The sequence below is a fragment of the Salmo trutta genome, chromosome 18 (assembly GCF_901001165.1).
Source record: "Salmo trutta chromosome 18, fSalTru1.1, whole genome shotgun sequence".
NCBI lineage: Eukaryota > Metazoa > Chordata > Actinopteri > Salmoniformes > Salmonidae > Salmo > Salmo trutta.
The window spans coordinates 48,877,885-48,896,493 of record NC_042974.1 but is presented as its reverse complement, the minus strand read 5'-3'; the positions used below and the strand labels follow the sequence as shown (position 1 = coordinate 48,896,493).

The 18,609-nt window shown below is 39.9% G+C and overlaps 1 protein-coding gene across 3 annotated transcripts in view; it reads right to left on the bottom strand.

Annotated features, from left to right (window-relative positions):
• Positions 1-14,736, bottom strand: part of LOC115153431 (3-hydroxymethyl-3-methylglutaryl-CoA lyase, cytoplasmic-like) — a 32,698-nt gene extending 17,962 nt beyond the window's left edge. For 2 of the 3 annotated variants that reach the window (XM_029698869.1, XM_029698870.1), the window contains exons 1-8: positions 14,651-14,732; positions 9,282-9,433; positions 8,229-8,306; positions 2,458-2,565; positions 1,948-2,043; positions 1,576-1,724; positions 446-509; positions 55-243 (exon numbers count right to left, since the gene is read on the bottom strand). In XM_029698869.1, coding sequence (XP_029554729.1) covers positions 55-243; positions 446-509; positions 1,576-1,724; positions 1,948-2,043; positions 2,458-2,565; positions 8,229-8,306; positions 9,282-9,377 — 780 coding nt within the window. In that variant the 5' untranslated portion in view covers positions 9,378-9,433; positions 14,651-14,732. Of the gene's footprint in view, positions 1-54; positions 244-445; positions 510-1,575; positions 1,725-1,947; positions 2,044-2,457; positions 2,566-8,228; positions 8,307-9,281; positions 9,434-14,650 lie in introns of all 3 variants that reach the window. The other variant, XM_029698871.1, reaches the window with a different exon arrangement.
• Between the last annotated feature and the right edge of the window lie 3,873 nt (positions 14,737-18,609).

Genomic DNA, 18,609 nt, shown 5'->3' with positions numbered 1-18,609 from the left:
CTAAAAAGAATATGATTGACATAAACCATATTGCGCCTTACTGTCAGTGGTTACCTGCAGTGCGATTAGGATGTTGGCCAGGGCCTGGCCGTAAGTGTCATGGCAGTGAACGGCCAGAGCGCTGCTGGGTACCTCCTTCATGACGCTGTGTAACATCTTGGCCATGGAGCCTGGGGTGCCCACGCCGATAGTATCCCCCAGAGACACCTCGTAGCAGCCCAGTTCATACAACCTCTTCACCACCTATAGCCAAGAATAGAGCAACTTCAAAAAACAAGTCCCTTGGACATACAGGAGAAACAGACAGGAGCTCATAGCTGCAGCATTACAGACATCTGAATGTTATCTCTTCGTCTAGAAAAGGAAATCGGTCCTTATGGGGATTTGACATTGTTTAGATTACATGTACACATATAAAGTAGGCAATGCAGAAATTGGGTCTTACCTCTGCAACTTTAGTGGATTCAATGGGTCCCTCGTATGGACATCCTAGTGCACAAGAAACATATCTAAAAGAAAACATACATGGGTCATAAACACACATGGCATATATTAATACATGGGTCATAAACATGTAAACTTTGGCAAATGTCACAAAGTGAATTGTACTAAAATGTAATCTCTCTCTTGTCAAAAACTCATAATTTATTCTGTCTGTCATTAGAATTATGGTAGAGCATAAAATGAACAGCTCCTTTTTCTCGATTCACTAGCCGCTAACTGCCAGAGCAATATAGACTTCACATTTTATATCGAATTGGTGTTGAATATCTTGTTATATGTTCCTTATGTTGTTGACAGTAGTAATGAGAAATGATGCAGGGGGATGAAGTCAAACTATATGTCTATTCCATATGTGTAGGAAATGTTCACCGCTTGAAATAGTGGACAACATGTGAAAAGTAGAAAATGTTTCTCTTGGGCTCTCGGTCGTTAGACGATACTTCAGTTTGCAACCGGAATTTCCAGCAAGTTCTAGCTGGACTCCAGGGAAGGGAGTGCTGCCCTAACCATCTCCAACAGCAGGCATTAAATCACATTTGCCAGAACGCCTGTGTCAAACTGACGCGTTGCCATGTCAATGTGCAGTTGTTTGGGTGAAAGGGGTGCTACTGTACCACTGAATGGAAACATGCTTCATGTCAGCGGTTCTGTACTGTACATCTGGACTTGTAGTTGTAGTAACACATAGAGCGATGCAGTGCACATCTGGAACTTCGCTTATTAACCTATTATTTCTGGAGTCATTTAACGCTGTGTTCCTTTGCTAATAGAGAGAGTAACAATAGGCCTATGAAACGTTTAACTGTAGTGTTTTCAATGTCTCAAATTGTTAATGTAAACATACACTATTTCACAACACACCTGCGAAGTGAACACACATGTTGAACTAACTATTTTGTTTATCATCAACATCAACTCTTGCACTAATAACTTGATTGTAATTTGAGTTAAGAAATTGCATTTTGCATTGTTCATGGTTGACATCAGCTATAGAGCCTATGGAATGAATGCAAGATGTTAAAGTCAAATCGTTTTACTCTGGTGAAGAAGCAAGTGAGGAGTGATACAAACCCACGGACTGGAATCTGTCGTTGTTTGGCAGTGCAAATGACTTCCTCGAACCTCAGAATGCTCTCGTCTATAGAGCAGTTGATGTTTTTCCTACTGAAGGTCTCAGATGCAGACCCAAACACGGCCACTTCAGTAGCACCAGCTGCAACCTTCAACAGGACAGGAGGAAGTTGCAACAGATATCAATTCTTTAGATATAATATTATGCAACACACAATCACTGTAAAACATTTCCATTAATCTCAGGCATAAAGTGTACTCAGCTTTGATGTAGCACTATATATATTAACGGTAGTCGTATCTGGGGAGCCTGGGGAGATATCTGTTCATTTTGAAGAGTGTGATTTCTTGCATGAATAATGAAATGCTTACAGCATCCTGAAAGCCGTGCATGTTGGGTGTCAGAACTGGATAACGAACATGAGAAGATCTGTGGATGGCTTGAAGTACTTCAGTGTGGTCCGCCATCTGGACAACAGACAAAAGCATAAGCATGTTTACAAAACATATCAACAAAGTATAGTCTTTTCCCATAGCTGCTGGTGAAGCGCCCTGCAACTGGCAAGTGAGACTAGTACGTAAAACTTATATTTACCAGAAGCTCATATAGAAATAGAGCTAGCTGTTCCCCATCATGTCTCAATACAACAAAAAAATAATGAATATAACACAGTCATCTGTAGTTTATTTCATGAGGTGAGATGTCTTATATTTTGGAATAGGCCTATATCTCAAGGATTTACCCCCCAAAACATCTCCGGGTCTAAGGAATAACTGGGATGATGGAGAAGCAGGTTTCCCCTCCGTAGTCCTGGGGAGAACAATAAGAGCCTAATAAAATCACTCAGCACACTTTCTGGGCACACAAAGAAGAGTTATTACCTGCGGTACCCACTTTGAAGACACAAAACTGGTGGCCTCGATCACAGGCAGGCCTGTTTCCGAGAGCATGTCTATCAGCTGGATTTTGACTCCTGTTGGAACCATTTCCTGAAAAACAATGACATGGAGACCAGCTCTTTCAGGATCTGATTCTGATCCCTTCTCAAGATTGGAGGTATATGTAGCGTGGACATCTGGGCAATTCAGCTGCAATGTCTTTGCAATCAAAGTAATTTACAGCACTCACCTGCTACTTGTACTTATTCCAAACATATTTCCTACAATTACAGCGTGTACTACCCCCATAGTTTGACTTTGTCATCATGTTATTCTGTACAGCTACAGCAGACTTGAATATGGGAATGATAAAGTTGTGACATACTATACTCATACTAAACATACAACATATGAGCCATCTGGTAAAATTTTGTCATGTTTCCCATAGATTTCAAGGGCAGTTGGTGTTCATTTGATCAATCACTTTTTTGAGAAGAAAATGTGAAACACATGCCTTGGGTAATCATAGAAAAATAATCCATATGTTTAAGGGGATCATCAAATCAACCCGGAATCAATCAAAAGGATTGTTACATAATACAAAACTAAATGTGGGCTTGCCACAAAGGAAGTAAGCTTTCAGCTTTCAGATGTCATATTGAGTTTGTAATGGTGTAGTGTAGTGAACATAAATCATTTGTAGGGGAGACTGGGGTTGTTTTCACACGTTTTACTCTCATGTGTATTTCTCAGGACCAGTATATCTTACAAGACTCTTTTCAATATTAGGAGAAAGACCAAGGTCTTGGGGTGAAATGGGGACATTTTTATCCTCATATCTTATACAGTGGAGGGAAAAAAGTATTTGATCCCCTGCTGAATTTGTATGTTTGCCCACTGACAAAGAAATGATCGGTCTATAATTTTAATGGTAGGTTTATTTGAACAGTGAGAGACAGAATAACAACAACAAAAAATCCTGAAAAACGCATGTCAAAAATGTTATAAATTGATTTGCATTTTAATGAGGGAAATAAGTATTTGACCCCTCTGCAAAACATGACTTAGTACTTTGCGGCAAAACCCTTGTTGGCAATCACAGAGGTCAGACGTTTCTTGTAGTTGGCCACCAGGTTTGCACACATCTCAGGAGGGATTTGTCCAACTCCTCTTTACAGATCTTCTCTAAATAATTAAGGTTTCGAGGCTGACGTTTGGCAACTCGAACATTCAGCTCCCTCCACAGATTTTCTATGGGATTAAGGTCTGGAGACTGGCTAGGCCACTCCAGGACCTTAATGTGCTTCTTATTGAGCCACTCCTTTGTTGCCTTGGCCATGTATTTTGGGTCATTGTCATGCTGGAATACCCATACATGACCCATTTTCAATGCCCTGGCTGAGGGAAGGAGGTTCTCACCCAAGATTTGATGGTACATGGCCCCGTCCATCGTCCCTTTGATGCGGTGAGTTGTCCTGTCCCCTTAGCAGAAAAACACCCCCAAAGCATAATGTTTCCACCTCCATGTTTGACGGTGGGGAATGGTGTTCTTGGGGTCATAGGCAGCATTCCTCCTCCTCCAAACACAGCGAGTTGAGTTGATGCCAAAGAGCTCCATTTTGGTCTCATCTGACCACAACACTTTCACCCAGTTGTCCTCTGAATCATTCAGATGTTCATTGGCAAACTTCAGACGGGCATGTATATGTGCTTTCTTGAGCAGGGGGACCTTCCGGGCGCTGCAGGATTTCAGTCCTTCACGGCGTAGTGTGTTACCAATTGTTTTCTTGGTGACTATGGTCCCAGCTGCCTTGAGATCATTGACGAGATCCTCCCGTGTAGTTCTGGGCTGATTCCTCACTGTTCTCATGATCATTGCAACTCCACGAGGTGATATCTTGCATGGAGCCCCAGGCCGGGGGAGATTGACAGTTCTTTTGTGTTTCTTCCATTTGCGAATAATCGCACCAACTGTTGTCACCTTCTCACCAAGCTGCTTGTCGATGGTCTTGTAGCCCATTCCAGCCTTGTGTAGGTCTACAATCTTGTCCCTGACATCCTTGGAGAGCTCTTTGGTCTTGGCCATGGTGGAGAGTTTGGAATCTGATTGATTGATTGCTTCTGTGGACAGGTGTCTTTTATACAGGTAACAAGCTGAGATTAGGAGCACTCCCTTTAAGAGTGTCCTCCTAATCTCAGCTCCTTACCTGAATAAAAGACACCTGGGAGCCAGAAATCTTTCTGATTGAGAGGGGGTCAAATACTTATTTCCCTCATTAAAATGCAAATCAAATTATAACATTTGTGACATGCGTTTTTCTGGATTTTTTGGTTGTTATTCTGTCTCTCACTGTTCAAATAAATCTACCATTAAAATTATAGACTGATCATTTCTTTGTCAGTGGGCAAACGTACAAAATCAGCAGGGGATCAAATACTTTTTTCCCTCACTGTACCAACGTGGAGTTATTAGCCATCAAACACAGTCTGTCAATTTCTGACAAGCAGACCCAATGCGGGGTTGGATGTCACACAATGCAGTTGGTCGTCACAATGTTTGCTAGTAGTTTATTCCTTTTGCAACAGGAAATGAAGAAATAAACCGAGTCTTAGAAATATCCTTTCTTTGATTGAACGATATTCCTAACAAAATTCAGCATTTTTGCCTTAAGAATAACATGACATTGAGTATATTTGTGTATGCATGTTCAGCTTTTATGCATGTGTGTGTGTGTGTGTGTGTGTGTGTGTGTGTGTGTGTGTGTGTGTGTGTGTGTGTGTGTGTGTGTGGTTTTGTAACAGAAAAAATATGTGTTTGAAAGAGAGGCAATGAAGGGAGCTCTTTATAGCACAAGCGCAAAAAAAGCTTAGAATTTATTGTATATTGGCAGTGGTAATGTTGATAGTGACAACCAACCCCATATTCCAGGTGACAACCATCCCCTGAGACACAGGGCCATAACTAGGATTTTTGTTTTAGTGAGGTCCAGAACGGGGGGGGGGGGGACTCTCTCAGCCTCACCACTGAGCGTCACATCACTGTCTCAGGAGCCTACTCTCTTTAAAGCAATGTTATTATTAGAACTTAGTAGTGTATTTTTAGGCTCCGTTTAACGTTAGCTTCTTATTTCATCCTTCTAGCTAGATAAGTAATACTAACCAGAGCCCTTCAATGTTACTGCAATAGAAGTCTCTGCTGGCAGATAGTCACCTGACTGACATATCTATAACTGACTATTTACCAGTTGGCACTCATTCTATGAGAGTCTGTAGGGATGTCTGTAGACATGTCAGGAGTGGCGGGACGGCTTTAAATTTGCCTTTCGTCCGACATCTAGCAAACACACTGTCAGCAGAATCTCTAGACTAGTTGTCTAATGAGCTGACTGAGAGATGGGGTAGTTTGTTTCATGTCAGCCTCGACCTGTGCCGCGAGAGGGCTTAGTTAGACACTTGAGAGAGTGGTGAATGTGCTGCTAAAAAGGCAAATCTGGGAGGCAAATCCCGGGGACGCAGGCGAACATAACGAACAAACCACTGTTTATGATTCCACTCGTTTGGAAAGAGGCAGGCACGATTAGACCTCAGTCAGATCAAGAGTATAAGAAATGTGCCCTTTGATCAACGCTGGAGCAATAATTAGATGTTGACTCGTAATTGATTTTCTTTATGGTGTACATTTCTTTATTGTGCACAATATATATATATATATATATATATATATATATACAGTTGAAGTCGGAAGTTTACATACACCTTAGCCAAATACATTTAAACTCAGTTTTTCACAATTCCTGACATTTAATCCTAGTAAAAATTCCCTGTTTTAAGGTCAGTTAGGATCACCACTTTATTTTAAGAATGTGAAATGTCAGAATAATAGTAGAGAGAATGATTTATTTCAGCTTTTATTTCTTTCATCACATTCCCAGTGGGTGAGAAGTTAACATACACTGAATTAGTATTTGGTAGCATTGCCTTTAAATTGTTTAACTTTGACTTGTTTAACTTTAACTTACATTACGGGTAGCTTTCCACAAGCTTCCCTCAATAATTTGAGTGAATTTCGCCCATTCCTCCTGACAGAGCTGGTGTAACTGAGTCAGATTTGTAGGCCTCCTTCCTTGCACACACTTTTTCAGTTCTGCCCAAATGTTTTTTATAGGATTGAGGTCAGAGCTTTGTGATGGCCACTCCAATACCTTGACTTTGTTGTCCTTAAGCCATTTTGCCACAACTTTGGAAGTATGCTTGGGGTCATTGTCCATTTGGAAGACCCATTTGCGACCAAGCTTTAACCTCCTGACTGATGTCTTGAGATGTTGCTTGAATAAATCCACATCATTTTCCTCCTCTTGATGCCATCTATTTTGTGAAGTACACCAGTCCCTCCTGCAGCAAAGCACCCCCACGACATAATGCTGCCACCCCCATGCTTCATGGTTGGGATGGTGTTCTTCGGCTTACAAGCCTCCCCCTTTTTCCTCCAAACATAACAATGGTCATTATGGCCAAACAGTTCTATTTTTGTTTCATCAGACCAGAAGACATTTCTACAAAAAGTACGATCTTTGTCCCCATGTGCAGATGCAAACTGTAGTCTGGCTTTTTTATGGCGGTTTGGAGCAGTGGCTTCTTCCTTGCTGAGCGGCTTTTCAGGTTATGTCGATATCGGACTCATTTTACTGTGGGTATAGATACTTTTGTACCTGTTTCCTCCAGCATCTTCACAAGGTCCTTTGCTGTTGTTCTGGGATTGATTTGCACTTTTCGCACCAAAGTACCTTCATCTCTAGGAGACAGAACGCATCTCCTTCCTGAGCGGTATGACGGCTACATGGTCCCAGGGTGTTTATACTTGCGTACTATTGTTTGTAGAGATGAACGTGGTACTTTCAAGCGTCTGGAAATTGCTCCCAAGGATGAACCAGGCTTGTGGAGGTCTACAGTTTTCTTTCTGAGGTCTTGGCTGATTTCTTTTGATTGTCCCATGATGTCAAGCAAAGAGTCACTGAGTTTGAAGGTAGACCTTGAAATACCTCCACAGATACACCTCCAATTGACTCAAATGATGTCAATTAGCCTATCAGAAGCTTCTAAAGCCATGGCATCATTTTCTGGAATTTTCCAAGTTGTTTAAAGGCACAGTCAACTTAGTGTATGTAAACTTCTGACCCACTGGAATTGTGATACAGTGAATAATAAGTGAAATAATCTGTCTGTAAACAATTGTTGGAAAAATTACTTGTTTCATGCACAAAGTAGATGTCCTAACTGACTTGTCAAAACTATAGTTTGTTAACAAGAAATGTGTGGAGTGGTTGAAAAATGAGTTTTAATCACTCCAACCTAAGTGTCTGTACACTTCCGACTTTAATTGTATATATATATAGTACACAATAAAGAAAATCAATTAAGGGTCAACTAAATATTGCTCCCAGTGTTGATCAAATGGTAGATTTCTTATATTCTTGACCTGACTGAGTTCTAATTGCGCCTGCCTCTTTGCGAACGAGTGGAATCGTAAACAGTGTTTTGTTCGTTATGTTCGCCTGCATCCCCTAGATTTGCCTCCCAGATTTGCCTTTTTAGCAGCACATTCACCAGTCTCTCAAACAGCGAATAATAAAAAATAAATACAATTTAAATAGTTACAGCCATGGTGAGACAACCAACCCCAGTCTCCCCTAAATGAACATTACTTTTTTGGGTGTTCATGGGTGGTGGGGGGGTTCTGTGTATGTCAGATGGGTGACTGTGACTAAAAGATATACCTTTTCATTTTGAAGTCCGTCTCTTGGTCCGACTTCAACAATTTTAACATACTCTGGGTATTCATGTGTTAAAGCTCGCTAAAAACGGAAAAATGAAAATAAAGTGTAATGTTAGACGTTGAACACATCATTTTAGATTACAATTACAATTTATCTATTGTCACAAACACTAATCAATCAATCAAATGTATTTGATGAAGTCCTTTGTACATCAGCAGTTGTCACAAAGTGCTTTACAGATACGTAGCCTTAAACCCCAAAGAGCAAGTAATGCAGATGCAGAAGCACGGTGGCTAGGAAAAACTACCTAGAAGGCAGGATGCTAGGAAATAACATAGAGAGGAACCAAGCTCCGAGGTACGGCCAGTCCTCTTCTGGCTGTCTCTTCTGGCTCTAGCACTAACACATGATTATTTGCACCTTCAACTCAGTTTCTCTTCTCTCCTAATGTGTGTTACAACCTTAAGCCCTTATGCCAGAACAATTGAGCTTCAGGTCACTGCTGGCGCTTTAATAATGCATGAAATGTTTTCTTTAAACAGTCAAATGTGTGTCCGTTTTGAGTATCTAAATGTATCTAGTCAATTTGACAGTTGACAACAAAACCAGTCTACCAACAACAATATTACAGAGTTTGGGATGTTATACCTGACTAGTAACTCATCTAACTGTGGTAGAGGGAACAGATGTGCGGACAAGCGGAAGTAAAAGGGATCGCACTTGATGCACTATATTTGACAATAAAAATACTTCAGACAATGCGGGAGAAACAGGATCCTGCTTTTAGGGTTCAAGTCAACAGTGGTACAATACTAAACAGATTGGTTACTTAATAGGCATACTAATTATTTTATATGCTCTTATCACGACAATGGAATTTATTCCGAAATAGAGCATTTGCACAGTGTGATGTCACTTAATATAGTGCCTGTTTCTACGTCCCTGGCTGATTCCCCCTCTCTGTCCTTTCACATGTCCCCGCCCTGCACCCTCCCTTTATGTCATGAGTGAGTCATGTGCGCAGAGCAGCAAAAGCAAGACAACGACCCCCACCTTCTCTTCCTGCAGCCAGCGTGCTAGCCACGGATAATCCTGGATTAGTTCCTCGTAGCTCAGGCAGTGCTTCACCGTGGTGGGAAAGTTGCCCATCTGAAAGGCTCTCGTTCGGCCTGTAGAGCTCCCCCAGGGTCATCTGGCTCCGACACCTGCAGTGATGGATCTTTACGTTCAACTGAATCGACTGCAACAAATATACGTGTTGGAGTACTCTGATCAATATGCTCACGCATGCAGACAGGGTGGATGACTGAAGGCCTGGGTGCCACCCTCACTAAAGCAATCACATTAGAGGACGGCAGCTGAGAGCAGAGAGCCGGGAGTGACTCAGCAGTTGCTATGGCAGCCGCATCCCTAGCAGGGAATGGATGGAGACTGAGAGAGAGGAGCGAGAGTAGAGAGAAAGAGTCAGCGAGAGAGAGGGAGAGATATTAAAAGAGGGGGTGAGACAGAGTGGCACATGGATGGGATGGGAGGGTCAGTGGCTAGGTAGTTCACTGGGGACTGAAGTGTGAGCAAGTGTTTTGTCTGGACTAGTCTGACAGTGTTACAACCGACTGTGTGAGCTGAGCAGTCAGAAAGCGCTCAAAGGGGGAAGTACTTGCTTGCAGAGTCTCTGGACTTTAGAATAAGAACAGTCACACACTGCTTATTCTAGGTCCCTCACTTCCCCGTTTCAGGATGAAATCTAAAGCTTCAGGGAAACAGGCTGCTTTGATTGATCTCCTGTGACTGAAACAGCTGAAGGTTTTCCATTGCCAGGCGTGCCAGTAGCTGCCAATGTCAACGTCGTAGCGTAATAAAATCCCCTTGTAAAGCCGGGGCACAATTTACCAGAGAAAGACCCATTCTTCCTCACCCAGATGTTAACAATAGAGAGGCTTAATGAAGTCCTAGAACTGAACCCTTTCACCACAATAAGCTGCCCTGCGATGAGAGACCCCTACCCCCCACTCAGGGGGAGAGAGGGAACTTGTATGACCGTCCCATGAAAGGTCTCCAGGTCTCTTTGTGTCACTGGGCTCCCAGGTTTATGTCCATCACTTGTCACCTCCCTAAATTTGAAAACTCCCTCATGGCAGATAATTTAGAATCCCGCCCTCACAACCTTCTTCCAGGCCACTGAAAATAGGAAAAGGTTTCAGAAGGGAATGCCAACCCTGCCATGTTTGCAGATGGTTTCCATGATAGGTGCATAAATCACTTAAATAGGAAGTAAGAGTTGAAATTAAATTGAAAGATTGCTATTGTCATTTTAGTCAACTCAATAAAAACAGTTTGGCTGTAGGTTTACTATTCTGTGGAGTTTCTGCGGCAAGAATGAGGACACATTCCACATTTTGTTGTGTTACAGCTTGAATTTTAAAATGTTTTTAATTGAGATTTTGCATCACTGATCTACACACAATACCCCATAATGTCAAAGTGGAATTATGTTTTTAGAAATGTAAAGAAATTAATTAAACGTGAAAAGCCGAAATGTCTTGAGTCAATAAGTATTCAATCATTTTGTTATGGCAAGCCTAAATAAGTTCAAGAGTAAAAATGTGCTAAACTTGTGTGCAATAATAGTGTTTAACATGATTTCTGAATAACTACCCCATCTCTGTACCCCAGACTTACAATTATCTGTAAGGCCTCTATGTCGAGCAGTGAATTTCAAACACATATTCAACCACAAAGACCAGGGAGGTTTTCCTATCAGTTACAGAGTTTAATGGCTCTGATAGGAAATAACTGAAGACAGATCAACAACATTGTAGTTACTCCACAATACTAACATAAATGATAGAGTGAAAAGAAGGAGGCATGTACAGAATAAATTAGACCAAAACATGCACCCTGTGTGCAATAAGGCACTGCAGTAATACTACAAATAGCGTTGCAAAGAAATTAACTTTTTGTCTTGAATACAAAGCATTACGTTTGGGGCAAATCCAATACAACACATCACTGAGTACACTCTTCATATTTTCAAGAATGGTGGTGGCTGCATCATGTCATGGGTATGCTTGTGATTGGCAAGGACTAGGGAGTTTTTGTGGATAAAAAGAAGCGGAATAGAGCTAAGCACCAGCCTGGTCTCATAGACGAGACTTAAATATAAATCCGGGACACAGAAATTATTATGATATGTTATGTTGGGGTGGCAGCGTAGCCTAGTGGTTAGAGCGTTGGACTAGTAACTGAAAGGTTGCAAGATTGAATCCCAGAGCTGACAAGGTACAAATCTGTCATTCTGCCCCTGAACAAGGCAGTTAACCCACTGTTCCTAGGCCGTCATTGAAAATAAGAATTTGTTCTTAACTCACTTGCCTAGTTAAATAGAATAAAAATGTTTGGTATGGTTAGATAAGACAGATGATTAGTTAAGGCAAAAATGAAAATAGGGTTGTTGGTCTGTGTCGATGGGTGGGCGTATAATGCAAATGTCTAGCAACCCAAAGGTTGTGAGTTTGAATCTCATCACGGCCAACTTTAACTAATTAGCAACTTTTCAAGTACTTACTACATAGCATGTTAGCTAACCCTTCCCCTAACCTTAAGCCTTCCCCTAACCCTAACCCTAACCCTAAACATAACCCTAACCTTAACCCTAACCACTAATCTAGCTAATTTTAGGCAGCTAGCTAACGTTGGCCACCTAGCTAGAATTCATAACATATCATACATTTTGCAAATTCATAACATATTTTATATTTCACAAATTCATAACATTTGCACATTTTGCAAATTCGTAACATATCATACGAAATGGGTGATGGACATCCACACATTAATACATACAATACAAAACGAACATATCATATTAAATGGAACATAAAGGATTTAGGTACAGAATAATACGAAATGCTCTGAGATCAGGTTGTAAGCACAGGCAAAATCCTAGAGGAAAACCTGGTTCAGTCTGCTTTCCAACAGACACTGGAAGACAAATTCACCTTTCAACAGGACAATAACCTTAAACACAAGGAGTTGCTAACCAAGATGACAGTGAATGTTCCGGAGTGACCTAGCTGCAGTTTTGCCTTAAATCAGCTTGGAAATATATGGCAAGACTTGAAAATGGTTGTCTTGCAATGATCAACAACAAACATGACAGAGCTTGAAGGATTTTTAAAATAATAATGGGCAAATATTGTACAATCCAGGTGTGCAAAGCTCTTAGAGATTTACCCAGAAAGACTCACAGCTGTAATCGCTGCCAAAGGTGATTCTAACATGTATTGACTCAGGGATTTGAATACTTATCTAATCAAGATACTGATACATTGTTTCATTTTCTATTAAAAAAGTTGGCAAATTCTTCCATTTTGACATGAGAGTATTTTGTGTAGATTGCTGACAAAAAAATACAATTAAATCCAGCTTAATCCCACTTTGTAACACAACAAAATGTGGAAAAAGTTAAGGGGTGTAAATACTTTTGAAGGTAGATGTAGGTACAGTATCATTATAATGTATACCTGCATTACTACTCCATTTTAGATAAATGCATTAAATGTAAAGAATTCCCACAGCAATGTGTTATTGCCAAAGCAAGTTTTCAATTCTACTCTACAGTACAATGTTATTATCTGGGGCTTGGATGAATAAGAATTGCCTCTACAGGGTACAATTTCAAAAGGCTGGTGCTGAATCTCTGACAGCTGGAGTAAACTACATAAGTTCAATGTCCCTAACTGGGCATTTAATGTTTCCCTTACATGAGAGCTATGCAGCTAAAAGAACAAAAATGTAGGCTCATCTTGACAAATGCCAGCTGCTAAGGGTAACTTTTAAAGGGGGAAAAGGCCCCTTAGGGGAATCCCTGCTTATTGAAAGCAATGCAGTGCAGGTGAGTGAGGAAGTTTTATGTTCAAGATGCATATCAAAAGGATATTAAGATAGCTTTTTTCTTCTTTTTTTAAATAGCTTTTATTGATTCATGTTAAGTAGGAAAATGAGACATTCTTCAGATCTCTTGGGAAGTTAATTTAAATCTAAATCTAATTACACGTTTCAACAATGCTTTCATTGCAAGTATTTATATAAATGAATCAATGGATATGTCTGTTAAGAGCACAGAAGCACATTGGCAGCATGTTAAAACATTTCTGCACTGTTTTACTGGTTCCCTTGTGTGTAGAGGATCAATCTCCAGTTTAAATACAAGTCCTATACACAAATCCCAATACACCTCTTACCGTAAAACATAAGGCACAGTATTCATCTATTAGGGCTAAATGACATATATTTTTATCACCTCACACACTGAAGAGTAATTGATGATACAACTAATGCACATCTTGAATATTCATGCATATGTATGGTCTGAAAGGACTCCTCTTTTCCAAATGCTTTAAATGATCAATGTTTCTCAACTTGGGTGCCAAAATAAAGATAATTTACTGCCAAGAAGTGTAAACAAAACGAAATGAACGAATCTCACAAAACATGACTTTTCTTAATTCACAAGTGGTAGGCCTACACTTATGCAACCACTCAGCACAGCATGGGCTAACAGCTATAATACAATATCCTAACAGGAAAAATATGCATCTGCATTCCTTTGTGTATCTCTTATGCACAATATATTTTAAGCATTAAACTCTTGGAGAACAAACAGATGATGAACAAATTTAGATATCAAAAATAAAAACTATGGCAAATGCCAACAGTTATCCTGTTAAATTCCCATCTTATCTGGAAAATGTTGCTTATGAGAAATTGAGAGTGTATCTTTTTATCTTCAGATAGAAGCAGATGTGGAAAAACACACTTTATAGGGAGCAGGTTTTTCACATGGCATGAAAGGGTTTTGAGCTCTCAGTATACTGAAAACAAAATGGAAGAAAGAAAACAGGATCCAGATTAAATCAATTTTCATCCCTCCACCCGTCTTCAATTCTAAACCTTGGATTTGATTGAATTGCTTAAAAGCACTGGTTACAACAGAAGAGCCTTGTTCATTCTTCAACTGTGAATGCTAGAATAGGTTTCAACAATGTCCGTTATTTATGGGCAGCAGGAAAGCTTTATAAATGTACTGTTCAACCATGGAAAGTTAGCACTAAATTAGCTTCCCAGTGATTATCTGGTTGCAAAGGTATGTGTCAGCTAAATCTGGTCAGAATGGATGGATTGAGATGTGTATGTAGGCGGCATCAGATATGCTGAATAGATACAATGTGATAAAAATAAATAGATCTGTGATACATTTGTCAGAACACTTGAGAATGCATTAAAAAAACAGAATGGTTCTTAACTATTTCACATTCTACCCTTCCCCGCAACTCAACTGTGTGTAAAAGAGAGAAAAAAATGACCTCAGGGAAATATTATTTTTTGCAAACGTAAAAGCCTTTATAAAAACAGCGGGTTACCTTATACAGTTCCTTCAGGAAGGTCGACTGGCCCGGGCCAACTTTCCACAGCTTCCCTCAGAGACAGCATGTGTGTTAAAGATTACTTTGCAGTAGTCACATTGTCTAGCACCCCTTGGTTTTTGGTTACAAGTCACTGACCTGTGCATTGGGGCCACTGTCCCCAAATGACCATCAAGTGCAGGGCTAAGAGGGTCACGTAGGACATTCAACTTTACAAAGTAATTTCTCAACAGATTTGGATGCTCATTCCGCTAAGCCGTAGTTGGCTTCGAGGCCCCTCGACCGCTTGACATGGCCTCTATGACAGCTCTATGTACACAGGAGCAAAATGTTGATTGTTAAAGTACTGTTCAGCAGGTGGGCATGCAGAATAGCTTACCGTGCGTTGCATCATTAAAGCTTGGAATCAGAATTACGATGAAAAGTGCATTTTTTGCTTAAACATTATGGATTGGCTGTAAGAGTTCTACATCATGGTCGATTTGATTCCTGAGAAGACTGCTGGCTGGCTATTAAATAGAACACTACTGTAGGTAACAACAGGTTTGACATTGATGTAACTGGGCAGATGTTTTAATGCAGTTTAGGATGTATTGTGCAGATTGGTTAATTGTACAGTAGAGGGTCCACTTGGGTTATAAATGATGATCTCTCAAACTGTCCCATCTCTTTGATGGAAGAAATTATATTTCATAGCATTCTTGACAAGAAGCTGAACAAAAATGAATAGAGTTAAATGGCAGCTGTTGATATCTCTATTTACTTTCTAAGTGACTTGAATTTCTTTTTCCAAAGCAAACATATCTTCCTCGGGTGTTGTGAGAGGATGAAAAGACAGTAGAGAGCATAACTCATCTCTTCTGGTGAAGTTTAATGCATTTTACTGACCTTCAGAACTTCACAAGAAAATGGTCTGATTGATGAGGACCCCAATGCACAACGTATTTTGTATCCAATGCAACAGTATGATTCCTTGTGCCTAGAACAACAGACAGAAGCTAGAACTCCTGCTAGCATCCCCTAGCATGGTAAATTCATTTTACTCCACCTATCTGTCTTACACAACTCGACACATTTTGATGAAATATTTGTCTTGGCTACCACGACAGTGATGAAGATTGACTAAGGAAATTATATTTTCTTATTTTATCCAAAGACTGAAACAACAAATTCTGTTTCAATACACATCATTTTGGGATACTGTTGGTCATCAGGTTTCTGTTGTCAAGGATGTTACTTCTGGATGTATGACCACTGACAGGCAATATTTTCATTTGTTTTATTTAACTTTTATTTAACTAGGCAAGTCAGTTAAGAACACATTCTTATTTACAATGACGGCCTACCGTCATTGCAATAGTGTTTTTTTATTTCACTTGGGTCCTAAAGCCAGGTGTGTTTGTCTTCTGATGGACTCTGGAAGGAGATCAGACTTCAGCTTTTGAGTCTTGATGATAAATCAGTTTGATTGATACAGGGTGGCGATGTCTGACCTCGTTTTAAACCATTTCAGAAGAAGATGGTTAATATACTGTATAGCAGATTAAGCCTTTTCTTCCCTTTACCATCTTTTTCTTTCTAGGTATTCTCCATGGTCATGTTGTTCTGTCCTGGAGTAGTATTGGAGAACGTGCATACTGTTTACAAGCCCTCTTGACTGCAGGCTTATGACCATGATTGTGAGGTACAGTAGCAGCCCTATAGCCTTGTACAGTAAGAAGAAAGCACGCATTCTCTTCCCAAGTGCCCATGATGTGGTCAGAAGCTCTGACTTTATTCATGTTGGAATACAGGAACAAGTGAGAGGATCCAGAAGCTAGCCTGTTTGACTTGAGACATGCACTGACCACCCTGCCTCTGATAACATTATAGATTGAGAGTAGCATTTTTATATTTTGAAGCATTTTTTTAAAAGCCTCAATGTCGGACTTTCATTTGAGCGGCAGGTTTACGAGAATGTATTTGTTTAAGAAAGTTATTTTATTAAACCAGTCACACTTTAAATGAAACAGCAGTCTTTAACACCTTTACAGCATTGTACATACATTTTCATGGCATGCTTCCTGTATTAGTCTCAACAATAGTTTATGAAAACCATAACAAAACACAGCATTCCATAACTGAAAGTAAATCGCGAAATCTCCTATCATTACAAAAAAAGTAAACATAAAATGTGACAGGAAAATATAAAATGGGGAAATATGGCATGATTTGGTAAGCAAGTCTCAAGAATAAATGACTGGAAAACTGTTGTTTAAGATTGATAGCAAGATGTTATCCACTGATCTTTAAACAGTATAGGCTGATTGACATGAAAGAAGGAAATTCACATAGGGTCGATGTAATCCTCAATTTATGTTTGTAGCGATAGAGGGGAACCTTGAATTTGTCCTAAATTTACAACAAGACACAAGTTTACCTTGGGAAACCGCTTGCTTCTCATGAAATGATGGCTCAAGATGAAAGTCAAAGTCACAGCGCAAACATTGCCAAGGCACAGGTGCTTCCTTTTATAATGATCGCAGAAGACATTTCAGGTCACATGCAGTTTTTTGCAACACCACCCCATTTTTATAGTTCAGGAAACAAATGTGCACACAAGCACACATACATATAGACGTATTAGGAGACATTCCTTGTGTGTCTTGCCTTGTCATACCAAACAACACGTAAAAATCTGACCCAGATGTACGTGCTTTTCAAGAGACACTGATTGAGCTATAATGGAAGTTCCAGCCCACCCACAGAAGACAAATATGGAGAACCATATGTGGAACGATGACTAAAGTAAACTGCAAAACATTGTTATTAGATACAATTTCACCAGCCTTGTGGACAGAGTGCAAGCTGACACTTTGAAAATAAACTGAGAGGCAAAGAAAAATATAAAAAAATCCTGTAGTTTACCGAAGGGAAACAGAAGTGGGAATTACCCAACATAATGTACAATGGCTGTTGTTTTGTGGCAATTCATTTACATGTATTCATTAGATCACTGAAAAACCAGTGTTAACCCTAAAAGCGCCAACAGGGGTACATTTTGAACCCAAGTGGTCAAAAATGTAATAATTTTTTTACCTTTATTTATCCCTCAGTAATTTTGGGACTTTTTCAAGCAACTAGTTACTGACAAGAAAACCCAATTTACTATGATTCCTGTGTTAATATGGAGGAATTAACAAATATGTTGTATACTAGTACGTAGCTAAGCTAAAAATTTAGACTCAATAGTAGACTCAATGATAAAAGCACCACATTTGGCACAGAGGTAGATGTACATAACCTGAATTTTTTTATTTATATATATATATATATATATATATTTATTTATTATATTTATTTTATTTATTTTTTCACCTTTATTTAACCAGGTAGGCTAGTTGAGAACAAGTTCTCATTTACAACTGCGACCTGGCCAAGACAAAGCAAAGCAGTGCGACACAAACAACAAAACAGAGTTACACATGGAATAAACAAACATACAGTCAATAACACAATAGAGAAAAAAGTATATATACAGTGTGTGCAAATGAGGTAAGATAAGGAATGTAAGGCAATAAATAGGCCATAGTGGTGAAATAATTACAATTTAGCAATTAAACACTGGAGTGATAGATGTGCAGAAGATGAATGAGCAAGTAGAGATGCTGGGGTGCAAAGGAGCAAAAAAATAAATAACAGTATGGGATGAGGTAGTTGGATGGGCTATTTACAGATGGGCTATGTACAGGTGCAGTGATCTGTGAGCTGCTCCGACAGCTGGTGCTTAAAGTTAGTGAGGGAGATATGGGTCTCCAGTGATTTTTGCAAATCGTTCCAGTCATTTGCAGCAGAGAACTGGAAGGAAAGGCGGCCAAAGGAGGAATTGGCTTTGGGGGTGACCAGTAAAATATACCTGCTGGAGCGCGTGCTATGGGTGGGTGCTGCTATGGTGACCAGTGAGCTGAGATAAGGCG